The sequence below is a fragment of the Penicillium robsamsonii genome (genome assembly GCF_028829455.1).
Source record: "Penicillium robsamsonii strain IBT 29466 chromosome Unknown utg000002l_segment0_segment0, whole genome shotgun sequence".
Taxonomy (NCBI): domain Eukaryota; kingdom Fungi; phylum Ascomycota; class Eurotiomycetes; order Eurotiales; family Aspergillaceae; genus Penicillium; species Penicillium robsamsonii.
In genome coordinates, this window is record NW_026643220.1 from 172,561 (window position 1) to 196,531 (window position 23,971).

General features: G+C 49.4%; 10 protein-coding genes across 10 annotated transcripts; 4 read left to right on the plus strand and 6 right to left on the minus strand.

The window, feature by feature from the left end:
* Positions 1-533: 533 nt before the first annotated feature.
* On the plus strand, positions 534-1,529 carry N7447_003300 (F1F0 ATP synthase subunit g; the record flags this gene model as incomplete). The annotated part of the gene is made up of 3 exons (XM_057227575.1): positions 534-958; positions 1,158-1,242; positions 1,298-1,529. Exons 1-3 carry the CDS (start codon positions 712-714, stop codon positions 1,527-1,529), a joined length of 564 nt encoding a protein of 187 aa, XP_057086916.1. The 5' UTR covers positions 534-711.
* A 602-nt stretch (positions 1,530-2,131) lies between these two features.
* On the plus strand, positions 2,132-4,144 carry rok1 (RNA-dependent ATPase ROK1; the record flags this gene model as incomplete). The annotated part of the gene is made up of 1 exon (XM_057227576.1): positions 2,132-4,144. One exon carries the CDS (start codon positions 2,132-2,134, stop codon positions 4,142-4,144), a length of 2,013 nt encoding a protein of 670 aa, XP_057086917.1.
* Positions 4,145-4,302: 158 nt separating this feature from the next.
* N7447_003302 (uncharacterized protein) lies at positions 4,303-5,111 on the minus strand (the record flags this gene model as incomplete). Its single annotated transcript, XM_057227577.1, has 2 exons — positions 4,303-4,800; positions 4,914-5,111. The coding sequence occupies 2 exons, from the start codon at positions 5,109-5,111 to the stop codon at positions 4,303-4,305; spliced, it is 696 nt and encodes a 231-aa protein (XP_057086918.1).
* A 606-nt stretch (positions 5,112-5,717) lies between these two features.
* N7447_003303 (S-adenosylmethionine-dependent methyltransferase) lies at positions 5,718-6,868 on the minus strand (the record flags this gene model as incomplete). The annotated part of the gene is made up of 3 exons (XM_057227578.1): positions 5,718-6,451; positions 6,514-6,771; positions 6,838-6,868. 3 exons carry the CDS (start codon positions 6,866-6,868, stop codon positions 5,718-5,720), a joined length of 1,023 nt encoding a protein of 340 aa, XP_057086919.1.
* A 790-nt stretch (positions 6,869-7,658) lies between these two features.
* On the minus strand, positions 7,659-8,515 carry N7447_003304 (ESCRT-I subunit protein VPS28; the record flags this gene model as incomplete). Its single annotated transcript, XM_057227579.1, has 3 exons — positions 7,659-8,066; positions 8,133-8,369; positions 8,426-8,515. The coding sequence occupies 3 exons, from the start codon at positions 8,513-8,515 to the stop codon at positions 7,659-7,661; spliced, it is 735 nt and encodes a 244-aa protein (XP_057086920.1).
* A 215-nt stretch (positions 8,516-8,730) lies between these two features.
* N7447_003305 (mRNA-binding ribosome synthesis protein NOC2) lies at positions 8,731-11,037 on the plus strand (the record flags this gene model as incomplete). Its single annotated transcript, XM_057227580.1, has 1 exon — positions 8,731-11,037. One exon carries the CDS (start codon positions 8,731-8,733, stop codon positions 11,035-11,037), a length of 2,307 nt encoding a protein of 768 aa, XP_057086921.1.
* A 233-nt stretch (positions 11,038-11,270) lies between these two features.
* N7447_003306 (uncharacterized protein) lies at positions 11,271-13,822 on the minus strand (the record flags this gene model as incomplete). Its single annotated transcript, XM_057227581.1, has 9 exons — positions 11,271-11,832; positions 11,889-11,923; positions 11,981-11,991; positions 12,051-12,119; positions 12,186-12,354; positions 12,416-12,581; positions 12,638-13,482; positions 13,547-13,746; positions 13,804-13,822. The coding sequence occupies 9 exons, from the start codon at positions 13,820-13,822 to the stop codon at positions 11,271-11,273; spliced, it is 2,076 nt and encodes a 691-aa protein (XP_057086922.1).
* Positions 13,823-14,255: 433 nt separating this feature from the next.
* Positions 14,256-16,383, minus strand: N7447_003307 (molybdopterin cofactor biosynthetic protein; the record flags this gene model as incomplete). Its single annotated transcript, XM_057227582.1, has 2 exons — positions 14,256-14,926; positions 15,105-16,383. 2 exons carry the CDS (start codon positions 16,381-16,383, stop codon positions 14,256-14,258), a joined length of 1,950 nt encoding a protein of 649 aa, XP_057086923.1.
* Positions 16,384-16,567: 184 nt separating this feature from the next.
* Positions 16,568-19,116, minus strand: N7447_003308 (ABC-F family ATP-binding cassette domain-containing protein; the record flags this gene model as incomplete). Its single annotated transcript, XM_057227583.1, has 7 exons — positions 16,568-16,939; positions 17,005-18,099; positions 18,150-18,249; positions 18,297-18,489; positions 18,537-18,725; positions 18,782-18,974; positions 19,039-19,116. 7 exons carry the CDS (start codon positions 19,114-19,116, stop codon positions 16,568-16,570), a joined length of 2,220 nt encoding a protein of 739 aa, XP_057086924.1.
* A 2,956-nt stretch (positions 19,117-22,072) lies between these two features.
* N7447_003309 (bZIP transcription factor) lies at positions 22,073-23,948 on the plus strand (the record flags this gene model as incomplete). The annotated part of the gene is made up of 2 exons (XM_057227584.1): positions 22,073-23,024; positions 23,089-23,948. 2 exons carry the CDS (start codon positions 22,073-22,075, stop codon positions 23,946-23,948), a joined length of 1,812 nt encoding a protein of 603 aa, XP_057086925.1.
* Positions 23,949-23,971: the final 23 nt, after the last annotated feature.

A 23,971-nucleotide genomic window follows, 5' to 3' on the forward strand; every position in this document is an offset into this window, starting at 1 on the left:
TTCTCTCTGGCTTATACATCGTCAGCCGCCTTTTTCATAGTAACTTCAACCCTGATCTCGCCTTATTTCTCGATATACCATTTATATGTTACTCTCATAATGCATGATCTGGATCACAGTTGAGATTTTTCTACTCAATTTTGTTGACAAAAAGAAAAAAATGGTGCAGCTTTATAGTATACTTGCACTATATTTTAGCTCAACAGCTTCCATATGCTGTTTTCCAGACTAATTTTACTACCCATTTTTTTTTCCCAAAAAAAACACCACTTATGTTTATTAGTCCTTCTGGAAGCGGGAAAAACCATCACCTTATTCACTCTCCGGAGTCTAGTTCCAGCTTGTGATTCGACTAATGGGGCCGGATGCAGGTACAATGCCATAGCGAATGCGAAGCCTCCTATCCACCTTCAATTCACCCTCAGATTCACGCCTCCAAACAAGAAAAGTATTAATATGTAAACTGTAAGTCCATAAATTCCCTGAAATCTCTTCGAATCTATAGTTCAGAAAAGTGTAATATTGACTTGGACTAAAAGGCGTCTCACGTGACCCGCAATTCCTGAAGTTCCCGAGCGTCAAATCTTCATCTGGTTCTGCCGTTGCGCGAATCTCCAGATCATTAGATCATACTGCCCTCCTATTAGCGACTGCTTCGGGTGTCTTTTGTTTAATTCTTATTTTCCACTCATTTCCTCCGCAATATTCAAAATGCCCGCCGCCACCCGTGCCGTCCTGCGGCAATCGCAGTTCCTCACCCGGAGAACCGTCGTCAGACACGCCTCATCCACCTCTGAGGCTGCCTCCAAGGCTGGTGAGACTGCTTCCTCGGCTGCCTCCAAGGCCTCTGAGGGTCTGTCTAAGGTCTCTGCCTCCGCTGGTCCTGCCATCTCGAACGCCGCTGGTGCCCTGCGCAAGATCGGTGGACCCGCCGGCAAGGTCATCTCTTTCGTCGATTGTAAGGGACACCCTTGATTTTTCTCCCATTTGTATGACTGCAATGGAGCGTTGGACATTGGACACTCATCTAAAGAGAAAGCGGTCGATTGACCGATTGATCCGGTTGAAGTCGTGGCACCCAATCCCAACCTCCTTGTTGCCTTCAATCGGCGGATTGCATCTGCATAAGGTGCATAGCTAACCATCAATCAATCTAGCCATGATTCCTCCTACCCTCTACTACTCTAAGGTCGGAATTGAGCTCGGCAGACTGGTGTTCCGTGGCCAGAACATGGCTCCCCCGTAAGTCGAACTCCGCACTTGACCCTTTACTCCCCAATCTAACAATTCCTCCTAGCAACCTGGCCACCTTCCAGTCTTACTTCCAGCCCTTCATCTCCAACCCTGCCGCCCTCAAGACCCTCCCCTCCCCCTCGGCTATCCTCGCCTGTATCCGCAACGCCAGCCCCAAGCAGATGGCCCTCGCCGGTGTCACTGCCGCTGAGGTCATTGGCTTCTTCACTGTTGGCGAGATGATCGGCCGCATGAACATTGTTGGTTACCGTGGCGAGCCTGCGCATGCGCACTAAATGGATGTGGATAGAAGAGAATCGTCCTTTCCTTTTTTCCTATGTTAATCTTCCCGTGCTGTGTATGATAGACGATGGAATTTAAACTGTTGTCTGAGATAGACCATGTTACTGCAATTGATTTCCTGTTTGTGCTCTATGAAAGTGTAAAAGCTACTCTACTCCGTATGATCAATTGTAATCTGAAGGTCCACGCACCTCAACTCTTATTCTTCTCTAAGTCTCTCTCTATAACCGTGGTCCGAATCCCCTGGTTACGAATAGCCGTCCTACTCTGGTATGTCTATTACGTCCAGACAATTCCATCTTTCGAAATTATCCTACTCTCGTTATTTTGTCCCCGGCCGCGGCGGTGATTTACGATGTACAACGCTGATTGGCCCGGGAGGAAAATCAGCGGACCACTTTTTTTTCTCTTCACAATATCAACGACATTTTCGACTCAACCACAAAAGAAATGGATGCGTTCAAATTGTTGACCCGGTCAACAAAATTAAAGCCCGCTCTGTCGGCTTCAGACTCTCGTCTTCCGTCCACCGGGAAAGCAGCCAACCCGCAGCTCTTCCGGACCGCGGAGACCGACAAGCTCGAGTCTGCCAAGAATGGCAAAAAAAAGAAAGAGAGGCGCTGCTGTCCAGCAGGACGAGGATGATATCCCTGATCTCGACTTTTTCAGTTCAAACAAGCGCCCTGCTACCAATGTGACGGAAACCGCTGCGACGACCGAGGACAATGAGAAAGTGTCTGCTGAGGATGCCCCATCCGATGACGACGATTCCATGGATGAAGTGGAGCGTCGCACTATTTTGAACTCGCACAAGATCAAGGTTACAGACCTGCGCGACTTAGAAAAGACCCAAGCCCAGCCTACATCTACCACAGATTCCAAGAAGAAAAAGAAGAAGTCAAAGAAAGAAGAGGCGCCGACTCTCAGTAAGAAGGAGCAGAAGCGTGCCAGACGCGTGTTCCCGGAACCCCTGCTTAACTTCAAGGAGCTTCGGTCTAAATACAAGATCTCTTCGCGGCTCGCGGAGAACGTTGCAGACCAAGGATTTACTGTACCCACAGAAGTTCAGCTTGGAACCCTTCCGTTGCTTCTTGGGGAGTCTTCTGAGCCAGATCTTCTCGTCGTTGCTCCCACCGGTAGCGGCAAGACGCTGTCATTTTTGATTCCTGTGATCAACAAAATTGTTCGGCACCACCATTCAAACCCTGACGAGCATGGTATTCTGTCTCTGGTTGTGGCGCCCACCAGGGAGCTTGCAAGCCAGATCGTCAACGAGGGCCGCAAACTAGTGGCTGGAACTGGTGTGAAGATCACACTGATGAGAAAGGGTATGCGTGTGGGAGATCATGGGGATGCCAATGTTCTTGACGAAAATAGCGAAGAATCATCTGGGTCGGAAGATGAAGATGCTGAAAGCAAGCCAGCAAAGGAGCGGGCCAACATCCCAGTCACCAAGAGCGATATTCTCGTCACTACACCTCTGATGCTGGTCAATGCTCTATCTGCGAATCGGACGACCACCATGGCAACATTGCCTCTAGTGCGGAGTTTGATTATGGATGAAGCCGATGTCCTCCTGGACCCATTGTTCCGAGAACAGACACTCGATATCTGGAAATCATGCTCACACCCTGATTTGCGTGTCGGCCTTTGGTCAGCCACCATGGGATCCAATATCGAGGATCTCACCAAGTCAACCATCAGAGAGCGACTGGAAGAGCTCGGACAAAAGCCAAGCGAGCCACATGCACTACTTCGTCTGGTTGTAGGATTGAAAGACTCTGCAATCCCCAACATCGATCACAAACTTGTGTACGCAGCAACAGAGCAGGGTAAACTGATGGGACTTCGTCAACTTCTTCGCCCGGCTGCAGCCTCACCGTCAGATATCCGCCTTCGCCCTCCCTTCCTCATTTTCACACAAACCATCCCTCGTGCGGTGGCTTTACACTCAGAACTTAAATATGATATCCCCGCCGAAGCAGGTGGATCATCACGTATTGCTGTTCTTCACTCCGATCTCTCAGATGGCCAGCGGTCCGACATCATGCGCGACTTCCGCAAAGGCGAGATCTGGATTCTGGTTACAACGGATCTGCTAGCCCGCGGTGTTGACTTCCGCGGTATCAACGGTGTGGTCAACTACGATATCCCCAACTCAGCCGCCGTCTACGTCCACCGCGTGGGGCGAACTGGCCGTGCTGGTCGCGAGGGTGGTATCGCCGTCACCTACTACACCAAGGAAGACATTCCCTACGTGAAAAGCATTGCCAACATCATCGACGTCAGCGAGAAGCTACGCGGCGGCGAAGAAGGCGACAAATCGATCCAAAAATGGCTACTCGACGCTCTGCCGAACTTGAGCAAGAACAGCAAGAAGGATATGAAGAGGCATGGTGTCAAGGCGCGCCAGACCCCAAGATTGACCGATAAGGAGGAGGATGGAAAGGGTGCTCGTGGGATGAGAATTAGTACCAAGAGTGGCTTTGAACGCCGCCTGGAGAATAACAGAAGGGGCGCTATCGAGGCCAGTCGCAACAGGAAGGCTGCAGCAGCGACTAGTGGCAATGTTAGCGACACTGGTAGCTGGGGTGGATTGGATGATTAAAATGCTCGAGTTTCTTTTGTACAATACACTATTCCAAGGTTGCTACCGCAGTCCCATAATCACGATCATATCATAAACGCATTAAGTCATCTCATGAAGTATATACACATAAAGGCCCTTCGTCTCGATCATAATATTTATCCCACCCTCCAATCCATTTACTTCTGACCCTGACTCTGAGGTGCTGCAGGCTGAGTAGTCGGAGGTGGTGGTGGTTTCTCCTCAACAACCTTCCTCACCAGCGTGGCGGGTACGAAGGCACAATCCAACAGATCCTGCTCCCCAAGAACACGCGCAAGCTCATCGTCATCACGATCATAATAAAGCGCCCATTCACCCTCCTCCTCTTCAACCGCAATGAACCTGTTTTCTTTCTTGTCGAGCGAAATGTTCCTCTCATTCTTGTCCCAGTCCCACGGCTCGACCAATTGCTCCACACTCTGCGACCGATTCCCGTACCGCAACTCATGCGTTTCAGTATCTGCATAGATCCAGTTGAGAAGGGGTGGGTTGTCCTGGACGTAGGTTGGGAGACCGAGGCCGCGCTCGCGCTTGAGGTATTTCAACTCTTCCGGTTCTGGGTACTCGATATAGAAGGCCAGCGCTGTGAAAGCAGGGGGGTCTCGTTTGGCGGGATCTGGATCGGCGAGGTAGACCTACGAGAGTAAAGGTATTAGTCTAGTTCTGCGGTTTAGGCTCTAAGTATAATGTTCAGAGGTACTGTGGCGTCTCTGAACTTTGAATCTGGTTTGAATCAGGGGCCCCTTACCTTCTCGTCTCTTACAACGACAACCATCCCGTTTAACTCGCGGTCATCATCTGTGTCACCATTGCATTCTGCTACAATGTTGAACTTGACCATGCGACGGGCCTCTTCTTTGCGCTGGTTTGCTTTGCGTTGCTCGCTGGAAGCGAGGGATACCCCCGTTACCGTTGGGATAGCTGTGATGGCTAGAAGTCCGATCATTGTGCAGGTGTTTGGTTGGGTATGTGATATTAGGTATGCGATGTTTTCCGTAATGCACAGTTCGAGAGGTCAAGGGCGAAGGAATGAATCACAGTAGGTATATAGGTAGTAGTATGTGCGATTGTATAACAACTTAAGCCCTTGAATGTGGTTGATATATTATTTTTTGGAAATTTGTAGCTGATGTTCATGTGGCGTTTTGGTCTGTTGTCGCGTTAGGATGATTTGCTTGATATTTAAACGATGTTGGGCTATTGACTGACCAAACGAACGTAAAGAATGCCTGTGTCTGTACAAGTCATTCTTAGTATTTACGGACTCTTAAAACTATAGGAGATGGTAGAAATCTCGATTCATTGATGACATTGACGTCATTGTCACGTGATTGATCTGCTCCTCTTTTCTGTCCAACGATCTTTATCAAGTTCATTTCTGAAACGACACGAGAAATTGGAAATTGAAAATTGAAACTCAAGATTCAGATATCTATTAACCCTCAGAATGAATTACCCAAACCCAACGTCTAAAAATCTCCGTTCTAATCTATTGTGTATCGTTTATTCGTCATTCGTTTGGCCATTCCCAATATGACCTGGCAGTATGCCACTATACCTTTTCACTCCATCCCCAGATCGACCACCAACACTTGACGGCCAGCGCGCCTCCATCCGCACTCTCCCAATCGTCATAACCGACTTCCTCGCCCTCTTCAACCACTGCCAGACCCAACTCGCCCATCCGCTGCCGGAACTCGTTCACCTGTGGCAGATATGCATCTCGTAGCGGCATCTCCGTCACGACTCGCGCACCGAGCCCACGGCTAAGCCATGGCTTAATGGTATCCACCAACCATTTGGGATGGTTGGGCGAGTACAATGGATCCGCGGCGAGAATCACATCAAACTGCTCTTCCGCAGTTGGAAGTGGTGACGGTGTGACCGACCAGTCAAGCAAACCGGTGGTTACAGTAGCCTCCGTTCTGCTGAGGAGTTCGACGTTCAAGGCAGCGTTGTGGGCGAGGTTGGGAACAATCTCGGGCAAGTCGGTGAGGTGGACGGTGGCAAACTTACCTTGCAGAGCCGCAAAGGAAAGCCCAACCAAGCCTGTTCCAGCACCAAGTTCGAGTGCCCGCAGAGGTTTCTGGGGGCTGGGGGCTGAGGCTGAGGGAACAAGTACTGGTGGCGATCCAAGGTTGTGAAGCCGGCGCGAGAGAAGATAGGAAGATACCCAAGTCTTCATACCGAGGTTGTCCGCCGTGATTGATGGTTCGTGGAGGGTCAGTGTGTATTCTTCGCCGGAGGAGGTGGGCACGTTGAAGGTTCGAGACATTGCCGGCATAGCTGGTGGAAAATGAGTCATGGTCAGCTGGATCACACAGCTGGAGAGATGGTGGCGTGCTTACCGGTTCGACCGGACCGTTCACTTAGTCGTGAAGCAGCTGTATCCCAAATTGCCTCCCGCAGTTCATCGGTGTCGAGCCATGCCAGCGGACTGGCGATGATTGATGTGAGATAGCGAGTCACTCCTGCAGGCTGGACTGCGGGGCCTTTGACAACATCGGCGGTTGTGCCAAATGTGCGTGGCTGCAAGCTCAAAAGGGCCAAAGCTTTCACGAGATCGGTTCCCGAGGGCTTTTGGTAGAGCTGCGGGAGATCAAGCACTGCGCTTATCAGTTCCATTATCTTTTGTGGACCGGATAGACCAGAGGGGTAGATTGTGAACTAACCATGGAGAGGCTCATCTGTAGCACTGATCATAGTGATAGCTGTATGTTCTCTATGTATTGCTGGAGAGGAATGTAAGGCAACGAATTGGCCTCACTACCAGGAGAATCGGAAATGTGGCGGCGAGAAAAGAAAATATTCCCAAAGAGGAAAGGCTGGCGCTGCCGTTCCGCGGGTTGATTGTAGCCTAGATTATCAGGCATCCAAATATGAAACGGGACATCCAACTATTTCACATGCGAGCTGGACACAAGCGAGCTAGACACCCCAGAACACATAGTAAAAGCGATAAATTACAACATGATATCGTAACAATAACTGTTTATATAAACTTCTCCTTTTAGTCTAATGCTTTTAATCTTATATCTAGCCCCGTAAGGGAGTTTTGGGAAATTTAGTAAATTAGTGATTGAAATATATATGTTTCTAGACTTCGGCGATGTAATTTTCGAAACCGTGATAATGCAAGTTTTCGATCTACTCGAAATTGATATATAGTGTTTAAAAGTCTTATCGATAGCTATCGAATAAGAACGAAAGTAAATAACAACATGGTTGCTGAGATTAAGTGATAAGTATATCGCTTTTAATATGTGTTCTGGGGGTGTCCAGCTCGCATGTGAAACACGTTAACTAATTAATTAAATATTTGTGTAGATGCTCTAATTGCCGTACTTGTACAAGGACACTCGATCAAAAACAAGCCAGAGTGGGTATATTAAGCTAGAAATCACTGAAGATCATGTTAATACGTGAAAACATAATGGTATCTCTACTGTCCATATGAACGCCTTGCCGGTGCACCAGAAAATGATTTCCCAAATCAGTTCAACGTCGCCTTGAAGCCCTGATAAGCCTGTTCAATATCAAATGCAAGTTCGCGCGCTTGGTCCTCACTTAACTCCTCAGTAGCTCGCATTTGATTCAATGCGATCAACCACTGAATGATCTTGCCGCGGTCTTCAAAATCAGTATCTGTCACCTTGTTCACAGACTGGATCACCTCCGATAGAAGTGGATGCAGTGCATCCTTAGATACCATGTTGAGTTTCAATGCATCGAGGAAGGTGATGAAGTTCTCGGTTGCTGCCAGAATGAGACTACCCGAGGCACCGCCAGCCGGTCCCGTAGTTGCTGCGCCCATACTAGAGGTTGGTCCGCCATGAGAAGCTTGCTCAACTGTGGCCGGAAGACCAATGCGCAGTCGCTCTGTAGCTCGTGGGCATTCCAACTATTTGCACCTGGCGTTAGATATGCCTTAGGAGTTTTGCGGGGTAAAATGGAGAGAAACACTCACCCCCCACGTCCGCTTGAAGGTTTCCAGGTCCACGAATTCCCGCGACACTGTCTCATCTCCAAGACTGGACTTGTATTGCTTCAATAGTCGTGTGCATGTCTCGGTATATTCTGCCTCGGTGACCACATCCTTGATGTATGCTTTCTCAAGTCCATCGAGGGTGACGATGATGCTGTAGATTTCGGCTAGTGACTCGTATAAGTCACGTTCGGCTGAGCTGGATGCTAGTTTGACTTCCTAAAACAAGTGACATTAGTCAATATTACTATCAATGCGGAGACAAGGATCCATACTTCATCGAGGTTGATTGTGGCCGACCGGGCGGGATTGGGTGTGTAGCTGTAGGGGGTCGGCGCATACGAAAGTGGGCGCTGTGAGTACATTTTGCTGGCAAGCTCTCGCTATGTACAATGATCGTCAGTCGTCAATCATGAGTCTGAAGGTTTAATATTGTCTGTTGATTGCCTGGGCGTTATCGCCCGATGCCAAAGGCGGTCAGAAAGGCGGACCCGCTGATTTTCTCCCCAATTTTTTTTTTGACCAGCCATTTCCCGACCAAGCTACACTTGCAGATTCTTTTCTGCATCACTCTTTCAAAATGGTTGGAGGCAAAAAATCGACCAAGAAGTTCGTGCAGAACCGCCTCCCGGATGTTCTTGAGCGACGCAAAGCGCATGCCAAGATCAAGCAAAGACACCAATTGAATGACAAGCGCAAGGAAAAAGCCGCTGCTCGCCGCGCCGAAGCCGAAGCCGCTGAAGAGGCAAACCCGGAGGAAAAGAAGAAGGAAAATGCTTTCTCCGAAATGAACGTCGACGACTTCTTCGCTGGAGGCTTCGATATTCCCGAAGAGAAGGGAAAGAAGGCCAGCAAGAAGGACACCACCCCCAAGATTGGCAAGCGCAAGCGCTCAGAAGATAAGGCACAGGCAGACGCCGAGGCCTCTGAGGGCGAGGGTGACAATGACGACGCAGACAGTGTTGATGCTTACGACGAGCACAAGGATCAGCTGGAGTCATTGAAGGACAAGGACCCTGAGTTCTATAAATACCTGAAGGAAAACGATTCTGAACTGCTCGATTTCGGCGAGCAAGGCGATCTTTCAGAGGTTGATGCTCTGAGCGAAAGCGAAGAACCTGAAGACGAGGAACCGGCTAAGAAGAAGAAGAGAAAGTCCAAGAAGGAAGAGGAGGAGCCCGAGGATGAGGCCCTGACCATTGCGATGGTCAAGAAGTGGCAGACACTGATGGAGGAGCAAAACTCGATCCGAGCCATGCGCCAGGCTGTGCTCGCATTCCGTGCGGCCGCCTATGTCAACGACCCCGATGCCCCCGAGCAAAAATACACCATCTCCGACAAGAACGTGTACCACCAGGTTCTGATCACGGCCCTCAACACCGTTCCCAAGGTCCTGGCCCACCATCTCCCTGTCAAGGAGAGCGCTTCTGGCAAGATCAGAGTGTCATTGGAGACCAAGAAATTCAAGACCCTCACACCTCTGATCAAATCGCATACTGCTTCGGTTCACCAGCTTCTGCTTAACTTGTCCGATGCATCGACACTTAAGTTGACCCTCGCATCGATTGAGCCTATGCTGCCTTACCTTCTTCAGTTCCGCAAGGTGCTGAAGACACTCGTTAAGATTGTTGTCGGAATCTGGGCTGATGTGTCCACCGCCGACGCTACCCGTATCACTGGTTTCTTGATTCTGCGCCGCCTTATGGTTCTGGGAGATGCCGGTATCAAGGAGAGTGTGCTCAAGGCCACCTACGAGGGTGTTGTCAAGGGCAGCCGCAACACAACGGTGCACACTCTAGCAGGCGTGAACTTGATGAAGAACTCCGCAGCCGAAATCTGGGGTATTGACCAGAACGTCTCATACACAGCAGGATTCTCCTTCATTCGTCAACTGGCTATGCACCTGCGCAAGAGCATTACCAACACCTCCAAGGAGTCCTACAAGACCATCTACAACTGGCAATATGTGCACTCATTGGACTTCTGGTCCCGAGTGCTTTCACAGCACTGCGATGGCCTTGTTGAGGCTCAACTCGGCAAACAGTCCGCTCTCCGCCCCCTTATTTACCCCGTCGTGCAAATCACTCTGGGTGCCATGCGCCTTATCCCAACCGCCACGTACTTCCCTCTGCGCTTCCAATTGACTCGCTCCCTGCTCCGCATCTCTCGCGCCACAGGCACCTATATCCCGCTTTCAGCTTCACTCCTCGAGGTCCTGACCTCAGCGGAGATGCGCAAGCACCCCAAGTCCAGCACTCTCAAGCCCCTGGACTTCAACACAGCGATCCGCGCGCCCAAATCCTACCTGCGCTCGCGCACCTACCAGGACGGCATCGGTGAGCAGGTCGCCGAGCTCCTCTCCGAGTTCTTCGTCCTGTGGTCCAAGCACATTGCATTCCCCGAACTGTCTGTGCCTGTCGTTGTCTCCCTCAAGCGCTGGCTGAAGCAGGTCTCTGCCCGCAGCGGTGGAAACAAGAACGCCAAGGTCAACCAAATGATCATGCTGCTCGTGCAGAAGGTTGAGGCCAATGCCCGCTGGATCGAGGAGCGCCGCCTGAACGTCTCTTATGCTCCCCGCAACCGCTCTAACGTTGAATCTTTCCTCAAGGATGTTGATTGGGAGTCTACTCCCGTCGGTGCGTTCGTCAAGACGCAGCGCAAGCTGCGTGAGGAGCGTGCTGCTGTCCTCGAAGAGGGTCGCATCGAGGAGGAGAAGCGGAGAGAGGAGGCGAAGAAGAACGGTGGAGAGGATGAGACTATGGGTGGTATTGCTGGCAGTGATGATGGCAGCGAAGATGAGGAAGAGGACGAGGAGGAGTTGGAGAGCGAGGAGGAAGATGAGATTGAGAGTGAAGATGAAGATGAGATGGAGATGGAGGACGAGTAGATCGTCTAGTTTTTGTTTAATTTGTATATCTCCTTCTCCATGTCAATGTCCATCTACTTCGCACGGTTATTGCATATGTCTACTTTGTTTATTAGGATACACTATGGGTAGCTACTCAGTCCTACAAAAGAATCATTTATCTTCAAAAATTCATATCATCATAGGTCTCATAAATCCAGGCTCTGTAAAACAGTCTAACAGTAAAACAAAGAGGGTATCGTAAAAACAACCATTTAAACAGACCCAACAGGCCCATGCTCCTGAGCCCAAGCCCTAGATCTATCTCTCCGCATAGCAGCATCCTCCTCCTCAGCCCAAGCCAAAGACTCACTGGGCAACATAATAGCCTTATCAATAGCCACGGGCAAACCACGATGTCTACCACGCAAAGCGACAGCAGCAAGAATCAATTTGCTAATAGGATGCCACGCGCCACAGAACGAGTAATTCTTCTCAGGAAACCCAAGGCTGACACCCACACAGCCGTATGCAGAGACAACCTCGAAGATAATATTGAAGGTAGAGAAAGCCACGGGCTGGGAGTCATAGTGGTCGGACTCGGCGATGGCGATAAAGAACACGGCCAGCGCAATCCACCACAGGTCATGGCTGAGCTGGGAACGGAGCTGCTGGTGCACGAAATAGCCGCGCGAAGCCTCAGACGGGCCTGGGCGGCCGAGGTGCTGTCGGATTAGGTCCATTGCTACGTTGCTGCGACTTGTGTTTGCCGGTGAGTCGAGGGATTCGTCGTGCGCGTAAATTCCCAGTGAGCGTTCTTCGTAAACGTTTGTGTTGCTGTGCGTGCTGTTAGATTGAGGTTTCTTTAGGGGTTGCGTTCATGGGTCACTTACCGCATTGTGAGCGTTACTGGGTACGCAGAGACGTACTGGGTGAGTTGTTAGTTGGGGTCCGGTGTATGGGGTGTGGGACTAATATGTCTTACCATCATGAGTACTAGAGGTTTTGTTAGCATGATGTTTCAGTCCGGAGATGGGATATTTGAAAGCACTTACCATAGAGAACCAAGAGACCCTGGCGAAGATCTGCGATGGTCACAACGTAGAATCCTCCAGCGCGTACCGCTTGAATCGAGATAATTTGTTAGCTTGGTTCAGATATGATACTGTTGGTAATATTGGCTGACAAACCTAGGGCTTGGAATAGTCCATCCAAGACACGGTATTCGGTAGGAAGACTCTCAATGTCCTTGTTTCCAATAGAAAGCACCTCGAATGCCGCCCAGTCAATACCGTTCAGAATGATAATCGTGCCAAGTAGATACCATGTATGGCGAGCAGGGAAGAGATTCGTATAGACCTGGCTTCTTGATAAGTGTCATATATTCTGCGAGCTATTAGAGCGATGCAACTTGACTTACCCTTCGAGGATGCTCCAGGATGAAATCAAGAGTTATGCGCCACGACTGCCACTGCGACCGATCCGGAAGCATGACCCTCATAATCCAGATAATGAATCGCAGGAAACATGGGAAGAGGGTGTTCCCAGCGAGAATCAGCAGTCCCATTGTGAGAAGTGGATAAGCCCTAGAGAGTGGTCAGCAAGATTGACTATTGAAACATGAGGGGTGTAGGACGCCTACCGCAACTGCAAAGCAGTCATATTAGCGTCCAGGAGCGACATGCCACTGTTTACAAAAGCCGAAACAGCAAAGAAAGCACCGGTCCAGAAAGGCGAGAGGCCGTTCGTGCGCGTCACGGCAGGATCGTTGACTTCCAGCCAGACACCGACACCGATCATGCCGAACATGATAAACAAAACGAAGTAAAGGAACACAACCACAGACAGAAACGAGACCGCCTTGTACTCCACACCACCTAATTCGTCACGCTCAGCGGGAGTGAGACCGTGAAACTGGGAGTTGCGAGACACAAGGCCCTTGGACGCCATGTACTTCTGTGTACCACGGAGAATTGCCTTGAAGCCAGATACCGAATCCTTTACGACCAAAGGAACATTTGGTGCTGCGTCGCGGGGGTGGTTATGCAGATCCGGTCTCGCCCCGATGCCAGCCATAGGGAAAACTCGGTGGTGATGGTGACGGCAGGGTGTGCCACCGATGGTTATTTGGTCGTCGTCCACCCAGGACTGTTCGTCGTTGGGGGGCGATGACTCCCCCGGTTTCAATTGAACTTGGATGAATGTCTTTGGGCGTGTTTCACAGCCATGTCCTTCGGTGTTCTCGCTAGGGAGATCGATCCCGGTGCTTCCGTGAGCGGGTTCCCGGTGCCTGTCCTGTAGTTCAACTTCCGAGGGGTTACGAGTAGACCGCTCTCTTTCCCGTTCATCGGAGACACCCTTGAATTTTGCCTCGAATGCTCTCTTACGTACTAGAAGTACAGTGAGGGAGATGAGAATGGCATGGCCTAGGATAAGCAGGGTGAACAAGACTGCTTGTTGGAAGCTGTTCAAAGTTGACAGATCCACCTGATCATTGGATCATTAGCCTCAGTACGATGCATATAGCCATACATGGGATGTCAGTCCATACCGTATTCAATCCCGCACCGGTCATAGCACTGACGCACATGAAAATCGAGTCCACATAGGAAACGTTGCGCCATGGCGTCGATGTCAAGTAAAAGATGATACTAGTGATAATGCTAGTGGCAATGAAATAGAAATAGTGTAGCGTCAAGAAATTCAAAGGGGGAGCACTGCCATTATGGCGTTCCCGATCTTCCTCCGCCACTTGCGGACTATGAAGTGGTTAGTGAAATTTGATATCAGTAGCACAGAAGAACATACAAATTAGGTGTGCGTGCATTTTGATCAATTTGGAGACATTTTCCAGCGCGTGTTGGTAAAGCGCGAGAATTCTTGAGGCGTCGATGTAATGATGAAATGAAGTTCAACGCTTTTTTTTTCTGCAAGTTTTTCAGAGAACCCACACAACAATCTTGAACATCTCAAAATGGAAAAATTCGTGAGAATTATATAGAAGGAATAAAAGAAAAAAGTCCCAAACTTAAAGCTAAGCCGATTCGAGTATTGTGGGCTCTTGAAATTTCTTAGACCGCCATGTAAGACACTGGTGGAAAAAAAGAGTATACGATCTCAGTAAGTATAAAAGATCCAAGAAAAAGGTATGAAAATGCGGTGAGCAGAGAATTTATACGGCCATATAGATAGGAAGATATGGACTAAAGATATAGTAGATCCCCTTTAATTACTCCGGGGAATCTATATGCTTAAGCCTTTTATTCCCGTACCCAATGCCCACTCTTCCCACCCTGTTTCTCCAACAATCTAACAGAGTCAATGACCATCCCCTTATCTACGGCCTTGAGCATATCATAAACCGTCAGAGCCGCACCCATAGTAGCAGTCATGGCCTCCATTTCCACTCCTGTGCGGCCAAAGCAGCTGACCGACGCTACAACATTCATGGCGCCGTGATTGTCTTGCGCAGGCTCAACTAATTCCACACTAACCTCGACCCCGGTAATGCCAATGCCGGGATGACAAAGGGGCACAATATCCGGCGTTTTTTTGGCGGCCATAATACCCGCGATCCGGGCAACGCTGAAGACGTCACCTTTGTGCGTGGTTTGACCATTGCGGAGGATTTCCCAGGGTCGTGGATTCGAGAAGAAAACAGTGCAGGCGGCGGTGGCGAGGCGCTTTGTTTCGGGTTTTTCGGTGATCTGGGTCATGTGTACGGTCTTGGATGGTGTGAGGTGAGGGAGGTCGGCATCTGAAGCGGTGGGTAGAGAAGGAGATGGGCGAGGAATACGGTCTTTGATCTCTGGCTTAGAGCGTCCAGAGTGGTAGAGACGAGTTTGGGAAGCCGTAGGGAGATGCGAAAGTAGATGTACTGGGATGGTTGACCACGAGGGAGACCCTGACCACAAAGTTTTCGGTTTATTATCTAGTTCATCTATCAGCTTGATGATTCAATAAACAATGTCCAACTTCATTGCATGTATACATGGCATCAAAATATCGCCAATTCCATGAAATCCAAAAAGATATATTCATCTGAGATGATCTACAAGTCGTAAAGCGTTTCCAATCATGAAAAAAAAAAAACGGAAATGGCTACCCACCAATCAAGATCATAGGGCGGTTCTTCATATCCTTCAGTTGCGCCATGCCAGCGTGTTTCGCCTTCTTTCGTTTCACCGCCATGCCGATGATATCAAGAATCTCACGTTCTCGCTCATTCACCAAACCACCTTCATCACTAAGGCGCGCTGCCTTTTGTACTGTTTCCAACAGCTGCAGGTTGTTCATTGCATCCACGTCAATCGGGTTCCCACCGTTCTCCTTGCGAATGATATCCCGCAAAGAGACCTCGGAGTTACCGAAAAGGCAGACTTTGAGATTTCCATCACTAGTAATGCGTAACCGGTTGCAGGTACCACAGAAGTTGTGTGTCATGCTCGTGATAAATCCCACACGGCCTTCGAACCCAGGCACACGGTATGTCTTACTCGTGTCATTCTTGTGGTCGGCCACTTTTTCGAATGTGGGATACTTCTCTCGGATGAGAGACAGCATCTCCTGATATGAAAACATCTTTTGCTGGTTCCATTTATTCCCGCCGAAAGGCATATACTCGATGAAGCGCACTTCAATCGGTTTCTCGCGGCCCAGTTCCACGAACGGGAGGATCTCTCGATCGTTCATTCCTCTCATAACAACGCAATTAATCTTCAGCTTGATCCCCGCACCAACCTTATTCATTTCCAAAATGCGGTCGATGCTTTTCATCACAGCATCGAATCCCTTGCGTCTTGTCATGATCTGGAATTGGAACGGATCCAGCGTGTCGAGGCTGAGGTTGACTCCCGTTAGCCCAGCCTCCACCATTGGGTCCAATTTCCGATGTAATGAGATCCCATTGGTTGTCAGACATAGTTCCCGAAGCCCATTTGATCGCAGCTTGCCAATGTCCTGCATCAACGGTACGATGTCTTTGCGGACTGTCGGTTCCCCGCCCGTCAATCGGATTTTTGTCACGCCTTGTGAGACGAATAGCGAGGATAGGTATAGAATCTCCGGAGAGGTAAGCAATTTCGCTGAGGGTGAGAGGTCTATGCCTTCCTCGGGCATGCAGTACAGACACCGAAGATTGCACCGTTCCGTGACGCTAATGCGGAGATAGTCATGTTGGCGATTAAAGGTATCAGTGAGGAAGTCGGAGAATGGTTTCGCAGACTTTAGTGTTGACAGTTTAGAGGGTTCAGTCGGGGTATGCGGAGGGGGCAACCGAGGGGCGAGGGTGGCGTTGGGTCTTGATACGGCGCGAGTACTCTGGGGTCGAGTCTGTATACCCCGGGCAACCCTATAGCAAGGCAATATCCGTTTGCACAAGCCAGCCATGAGGAAATTCTTTCAAGGGGTAAAACGTTGCATAGCTGGCAAAATATATCCAAGTACTCCGCGGAGGAATGAGGGGGAACGTATCTCTTATCGGCGGACTCCGTGCTGAGTCACCTCGGGGAATTTCCAACCTTGGAAGGTTCCAAGGTCACTTATCACATCGATTGGTCATAGAGTCACTACATCAATCTATAGCCGGTAACAACTTCTGCACCCGCTTTACCAGGCTCTTTTCAAACTGCTCCACCCCATTCTTCTGTTCGTTCATCTTGCCTAGTTTAATCACGTAGACCGACCGACGCCTCGGCGTTTCCTCGGTCTCTTCCTCCTCTAGTCCTTCGAAATCGTCATCAAGTTTGTGCTCGGTGTCTCGCTTGCCCTCGATTACAGATCGAACGAGGAAACGATCGTGTGAAATTAAAAGCACGGCACCATTGAAGGAGGAGAGAGCCGTAGCTAATGCAGTGACAGTGTGGAAATCCAAATGTGTGGTGATCTCATCAAGAATGAGAAGCTGCGGTGCACTCCAAACGATTCGAGCCAATGCAAGACGGACCTAAATGTAACAATATTATTAGCTTGCTTCAAACGTTTTACGTTGATTTTTCACATTTCACATACCAGTTGTCCACCTGATAGTTTGGCAACAGGGACATCAGATGCAATACGGCCTGCTAACCCCATTGAAGCAAGCAGGCCTCTAATGGCCCCCTCATTCAAGGACCCTTCGGTCTCAATTGTCAATAGACCCAATGCAGTTAAACTGGGCTCGCCTCGGCCACGCTCTTGCAGCTCTTCCACAGAATGCTGGCTATAGTAGCCCACCTTCAACCGGGAGTGAGTTGACACCTTGCCCTTGGAAGGAGATACCTGTCCCGTCAAAACACGGAGCAGAGTTGTCTTCCCCGAGCCATTGAGACCCATAATCCCGACACGATCACCCAGGTGAATGACCAAGTTCACGTCGTCCAGGATGACGCGGTCGGTTTTCTTGTACTGGAAAACAATACCCTCAAGCGAGACCAACGGTCCGGGGAACCGCAACTCCGTCGCATCGGGCAAACTCATAGTCGCACCCTTTTCATCCGTCGGAACCTCGATCTCAGCTCGATTGTGGTCATGCCATCCGACCAGATCACGGTTCAGCTTGAAACGCCCCCCGTTCGCGCTGACTTGAAGACCCATCCGATCATCGACCTTCTTCTGTCGCGACTTGGCTTGTCGCAGCTTGTTTTCGTCATTGGTCTTCTTCCCGATCTTCATATTCTCCCGGATACTAGCTTCCATATGTGCAACCTGCCGCTCTTGAGCTTCCTTCATGCGCCCTAAGTAGAGCTTCTGTTCCTCGAAATCTTGCTCGTACGCAGACAGGTTCCCTCGGAAATATGTCAGCTTCTGATCTCTAAGGATGACAATCTCCTGGCAGACAGCATTGATGAAATCCCTGTCATGTGAGACCAAGATGATGGTTGTCTCTGATGTGTCGCGGAGTTGTGTCAGGTAGCTCTCCAGCCACACTACTCCCAGAAGATCTAGGAAGTTGGTCGGCTCGTCGAGGATCATGATGTCGGGATCTTGGACCAGAACGCTGGCGAGCATACATCGCATACGCCAACCACCTGAGAGCGTAGAGACTTTCTTTCCGAATCCGTCTTCTTTGAAACCAAGACCGAGGAGAACACGACGAGCTTCTTGCTCCATATCGGCGAGTTTCATCTGGTTCCACGTTAATGGAGTAGGCGAATGGTCACCGTAAAAATACCCACATCTTCGATTTGAGACTGTAAATTCTGTAGTGTCTCGACGGCAGCTTGGGTATCCGACTGGACTGTCTCCGCATCGATGGCGTCTAAGTCTTGGGCGAACCTATCAAAAGTCAGATATAGTTGCTAGCGCGAATGAATGCAACTAACATCTCTGATGCAGCCTCCAGCTTCGCCTCGGCAGCCTTCAAGTCTTTTCTTGCCTGTAAACCTCGGGCACCGCTCTTTAGGCTTGCGTTCTTGTGTGCCAGGAAGAGATGCTTTTCTGCTTTCTGCTGTCGGATTTTTCGGATCGCCCGCACGGGCTGCATTGGATCTTCAGTCTCAAAGCTCTTTGATAAAACTTGTAAGGTCAGTCAAGTGCAATCTCAATTGACTAGGCATACTAACAGTTTGCCATTCGAACAGCCTCGTTCCTTGTTTCGTCGCTGCTGAGCACGGCTTCCAGAACAGTTTTGTCCTGACTAGGGTCTTCGCCGAATGGTTTGTCATTCTGTTCGTCCGTTTGTTGCAGAATTGCCATGCGAGTCGGATGCGGGATGCCAGGGATGAGTTTCTCTGCCATTGCCCGAAGGAGCGCTGGTAACATCAATATACTGAGCTTCGTAAATGGTACTTGTGTAGGTCTGTCTCACTTGACTTCCCGGTTCCATTGCGACCTAGCAATCCATAGTGAACACCTGCCTTGAGTCGTAGGTGCGCGTCTGAAATGAGCTCTCTCCCTGCAGCCTTGGCCTTTGATTTCCCTTTGGTCTTTGATTTTGATGCATCTTCAGTGGAGTCCGGTGCCGTTGATGTGACGATAATGTTGAGGCCATCCACATCAATCTGTCAACAGGGCAAATTCCAACGTTAGTGATCATCTGAATCATTTTGATGCAGCTACCCATACCTCCTGCGAGGGATTATCATCTAGCAGATGAAATCGTGTCTGCTTGCACGTTGCCAGAATTGTCGGGGCGGATGTCATGGCTTCAGCAAATGGGTTAGACTTCTTGGTCTGTGGGTGGTCTTCATCAAATTCCAAGTGTTAGATATCTGAAGTATTGTAGTTACGGAAGTCGGGTTCATGTAGAATAACTAGCAAGGGCACGACTCTCAAGCCCCTTTGCAGAATCAAAATACGCCACTGACCTCATTAGACTTCTCAGTTCTCGTATTATCGAGTCATGGAATCAAATTCGAACAAATGCGAACAAATGCGAACAAATTGAATGTCGCTTGACGACCATTCTGGGGTCGGGGTCCGAAAGAGGAATAGTTTGATACCTGAGGCATTAACTTTCCTTGGCCATTTGGAGTTCCCTCTGCATCCCGAGGTCTACATTTTACTATGTGGGTTATTTGGTAAATTATGAATATACATAAGAACCCAAGTACCTATACACGGTGACTCGGGTGGTTCTTGGCTTTGAGTTATTGTTTAGCTCAGCTAAAAATATATATTGAGGGAACGGTGCAACTCCGCACAACAAGAATCCCACAAAATCAAATGTAATTCTGTAAAGAACCAAAAGCGAAGCCAATATATAGCCATCTACAAGCTGTAGACTCTTTTCCTTCTCTTTCTAGTTAGAATGTTAAACAGGACGCAATGCGATCACGCATCCGAGAACGGCATTGGCATTTAGAGGTCTAACGAACGATAACGATGAATATTTTCTTAGTCCCTCAAACACGGAAAATATCATGTTTTCAACGATATCTCGCCCAAATGCCAGCAACATGAAAAGTAAAAGTCCATAGCGCCACGTGGATGTTCCATTCTGCTCCAAAATCCAGAGACTCGGGGAAGACCAGGTCGAGTCCTCGAACATCCAAACAAGCAAAGCCCAGACCGATCGAGATCCCTCGTCGAGTACCAGAGTTGCGACACCAAAATTCTACCCGTTGTGTACGATAAGGTGCAATCTAGATCTGGACCTTAATTCCAGGTCGACATCCCCACCAAAGGGCTAAAGAGTCTCGAACACGCCCACAAACATTTCAAATTTGAGGAGGTTTGGCGGTGAATCGTCAGACAACCACCAAACGGACCCGTTGCCAGGGTTTAGAGTGAAGGGTCTGGAGGCTTGAAGAGCTGGGAGATCAGGGCATGGCGGGTCTTGATGGCAGGAGGGCGTCAGATAACCACACTGTGGCGTTTAGAAAAGATATTTAGTCTAGGCCCATATGATTGTATTTTCTACATGTAGGAAATATTGAGGGTAGGATACGTAATGCTGGAAACATATGGTAGAGATTCACTTTCCATTCCCATGTCACGAGAATCCATTATGTGCGATCAGAGATTGTTGACAAGGGAGTCGATAACCTAGATCCAGCCAGATTTGATAAAAGATCCACACACTTCCATAAACTTCAAAAATGAAAAATAGATCGCCTCTAATTATTATTTGTCGGTATCCTCGATCTTAGTGACCTGCCTAGAGTTCTTCTATTTTTAAAAGTCTGCAACTTCTAGGGCATTGAGGCGCAGAATTAGCTAAGCCTCGTTGCACGCAAACACCACGCGGCCAGGGATCAATTGTAATCCGACTCAGCCTTATACAGAAAAACCGAAGAGTCGAGACTCGGGCAAAGTTGAAAAAAAGGGGTACTGTCTACGGAGTAACTAACTATACTGTTTCTAGTTAGGCTTCAGGGGCGATCCAAAAAGGAAAGTCTATAGAAACATGGAAAGAAGCTTGGAGGTTCTAGGGCTCTAGGCAATCCACTCAAAGGAAGAGATTGTACAAAGTCGGATAAGCTAGCCTAATTAGGAATAGCTAGCGGAAATTGACCGAGCCTGAATTATGGTTTACCCGCTTCAACTTTAGGAAAAGCTTATTGCGATTCTTAGAGTATGGGATTCGTTAGCCAGTACAGGCTAGGCTTCGTATGGGCGAGACAGCGTACGTATATGTATATCCTGGACGAAAGTGATTCGTATATGGGAATATAGAAAACCCCGGATCACAATCTGGCATATGTTACGGAGTTACATATCCATATTGTATATTGTTATGGTGCAGGGGGTCGACATATGTAAGTATTTTGTAGCAAGTCCGTATTTTTAGACACAAAAGTGTTGTGAGCACTGATATGCATGGTGCCAAAGCCAGTCGAAATAATTGGCTCAGCCCCGAAAGACGCTAGCTGCGGTGATAGTCACTTTTTAGTTTGGACAAAATTGGTACACATGCAGGTTATTTTCCTCAAGGTTGAATTTCTAGGCCCCTAATAATACAGATATTCTAACATCTCTAGGTCCAATATTGTAGTCAACAAGAATGCGATTTGTACTAAAGTGGACAATCGATAAACAGACAGCCACCTGCGTCATGAAAGGGATAAAAAAAAGGTACAATTACAATACCGTACTGTAACTCCGAGCCCTAAGCTTGACTAGTACCCAATAGGATCGAATGGTTCCTGAGATTATCTGGGGCTACTTCTAAGGTTTTGGGAAAAGTATTAACAGGGGTGATAGACTATCACACGTTAAGGCCTCAAATGAATACACTTAGCAGATCAGGACATAGGAGATGAAGCATATGGACAACAATGTTCAATGTTTATGTAACTATAGGTGAACATCTCGAAACATTCCCGACACCGTGCGGTAATAAATAACCTTGGCCCGAGTAATTCAGCCAATCACGGGACTGCATTCCTGAGGCCACCGCTGACTAAGAAAGGACGCGCAATCCCCCGTTGCTATTCCGGAACACTTTGTCCCTTTCCACTTCACTTCTAATTTCATGATCCATCTAGATCCAAATCCGTATTCTATTAGACCTTCGTTTTTTCGGATATATTTTATCCTTATATTTTCCCTCTTTTTTCATCCTTCGTTCAACCTATAACAACCTATACGTATTACTTATCTCACGCCATATTTGGCCTACCTTACACAGTCGAGGAACAGGCTTATCCAGATCACCATGGCGACTCTCGCAGAACATCCGATGCAACCGGCCAGCTACGATCAGGATCTCGACTCATTCATCAACTTCGATCAACTCACTTACACATCCGATCCCTCTCGATCAAAGGCCATGGTCAGCCAACCGTCGGTCGCAAGCACCGAGTTCAGTACTAGTGACGCCCGAAGCGCCAGCTTTGCCTCCAGTGGCCAGTCTCCCCTCGCATTCCAGGCCCCAAGCCACCAGTACGACGAACACAGACAACAGACTGGTCTCCCGCCCGGTGCTTTGTCCATGTCCTACGGCCAGGTCCCGATGGGCTTTACCAATGGGCAAGGATTTCCCGTGAACGCCGAGGTGTATGCTGGCCATCACTTGAAGCAAGAAGACGCACAATTCGACTTCAACATCGCACCGGGCCGGAACCCGTCGGAGATGGAGATCGAACCCGAAACCATGAACCCTTCGCCATACTTCTACCCAGCAAACCCTGGGAACAAGAGCCAATATGTCGATCCCAACGCTCTTGGAGGCCATGAGCTGGCTCAGGCAGGTCCGTCCACGCAGGTCGGTCGTATGTACCCCGGCATGCATCAGCAGCAGGCTGCGATGGCCAAGGCCCAGCAACAAAAGCAAAGTGAGATGGTCCGCCACCAAACACACCAGAGTCCGGATCAAGTGCCTGGTGCTATGTCTCAGGCTCGCGGTCCCCGCAACCCCGATCCAGTGGTCGAGGAGCGTATCTCTCGTCTACTCCAGCAGATGCGACAGAATGCCATGGCCAATGGCGAGGGCTCCCCCAGTCCTTCCAACGGTATGCCCCAGATGGCCAAGGCTCGGAAGGACGAGGCCGATATGGATGAAGATGAGCGCCTTCTTGCTAGCGAGGAGGGCAAGAAGCTCAGCAGCAAAGAGCGCCGCCAGTTGCGAAACAAGGTTTCCGCTCGCGCTTTCCGATCTCGCCGCAAGGGTATGACTATCTGAACACTCGAATTACATATGTAATACCCTTTTTTACTAACGTCTCTCGCTAGAATACATTGGTCAACTCGAAAGCGAGGTGGCCGCTAGAACCAACGAAGCGCATGAGGTTCGCCTCCAAAACCGCGCTCTTTATGAAGAAAATGCCCGCCTGAACGACCTGGCCCGCATGCTTCTGGGATCCCCTCATTTCTCAAACTTCCTGAACGATATGGGCGACACTATCCCCGCCCAACCCCAGCAGCAGCCTCAGCAGCAGCCTCAGCAGCAACCTCAGCAGCAACCTCAACAGCAACCTCAACAGCAGCAACAAGTCCAGCAGCCTGCCCCCCAGTCCAATATGCAGGCTATGCCTAAGGACACGAACGCCAACCGTGGCCAAGAATTCCAGATGCAGCAGACCCCCCAGCCCAACATGGTCATGGTTCCTAACCAGGGTATGGACCCCTCCAGCATGGGCATGACCAATGCCGGCTGGAACTCGGGTATTGACATGAACTACGGCAACACTCCCGTTTTTGCTGTCATGGAAGTCCCCGAAGGCCCAGCCCTCGATGCCGAAGTTCTGTCCGGAAAATCCTCTTCTTCCTTCAGCATCCCCGAGAGCTTTAAGAACGAGGCCCCTGTTGTCGACCGTCCTGCTAGCGACTCATCCACCGAATCTGACATCGGTGTTGCCAACCCTGATGTCGAGATTGACGAGTCTGATCCTGCCTTTGCTCTTTTTGTTGATTCCCCCCCTGCTGCCGACATCACCTTTGAGGGTGTTTCGACCCAGAAGGCTGCTCAGTTCACACTCGTCGTTGACAATTCCGAAGTTAGCAACTCGGCCAAGAGAACCTTCGACGCCCTCTGCAACAGTATTGATGCTGCCTTTGAGCGTGTCTCCGCTGTCACGTCCCACCTTCAGTGATTCCCCATTAGCGTCCTGCCTTT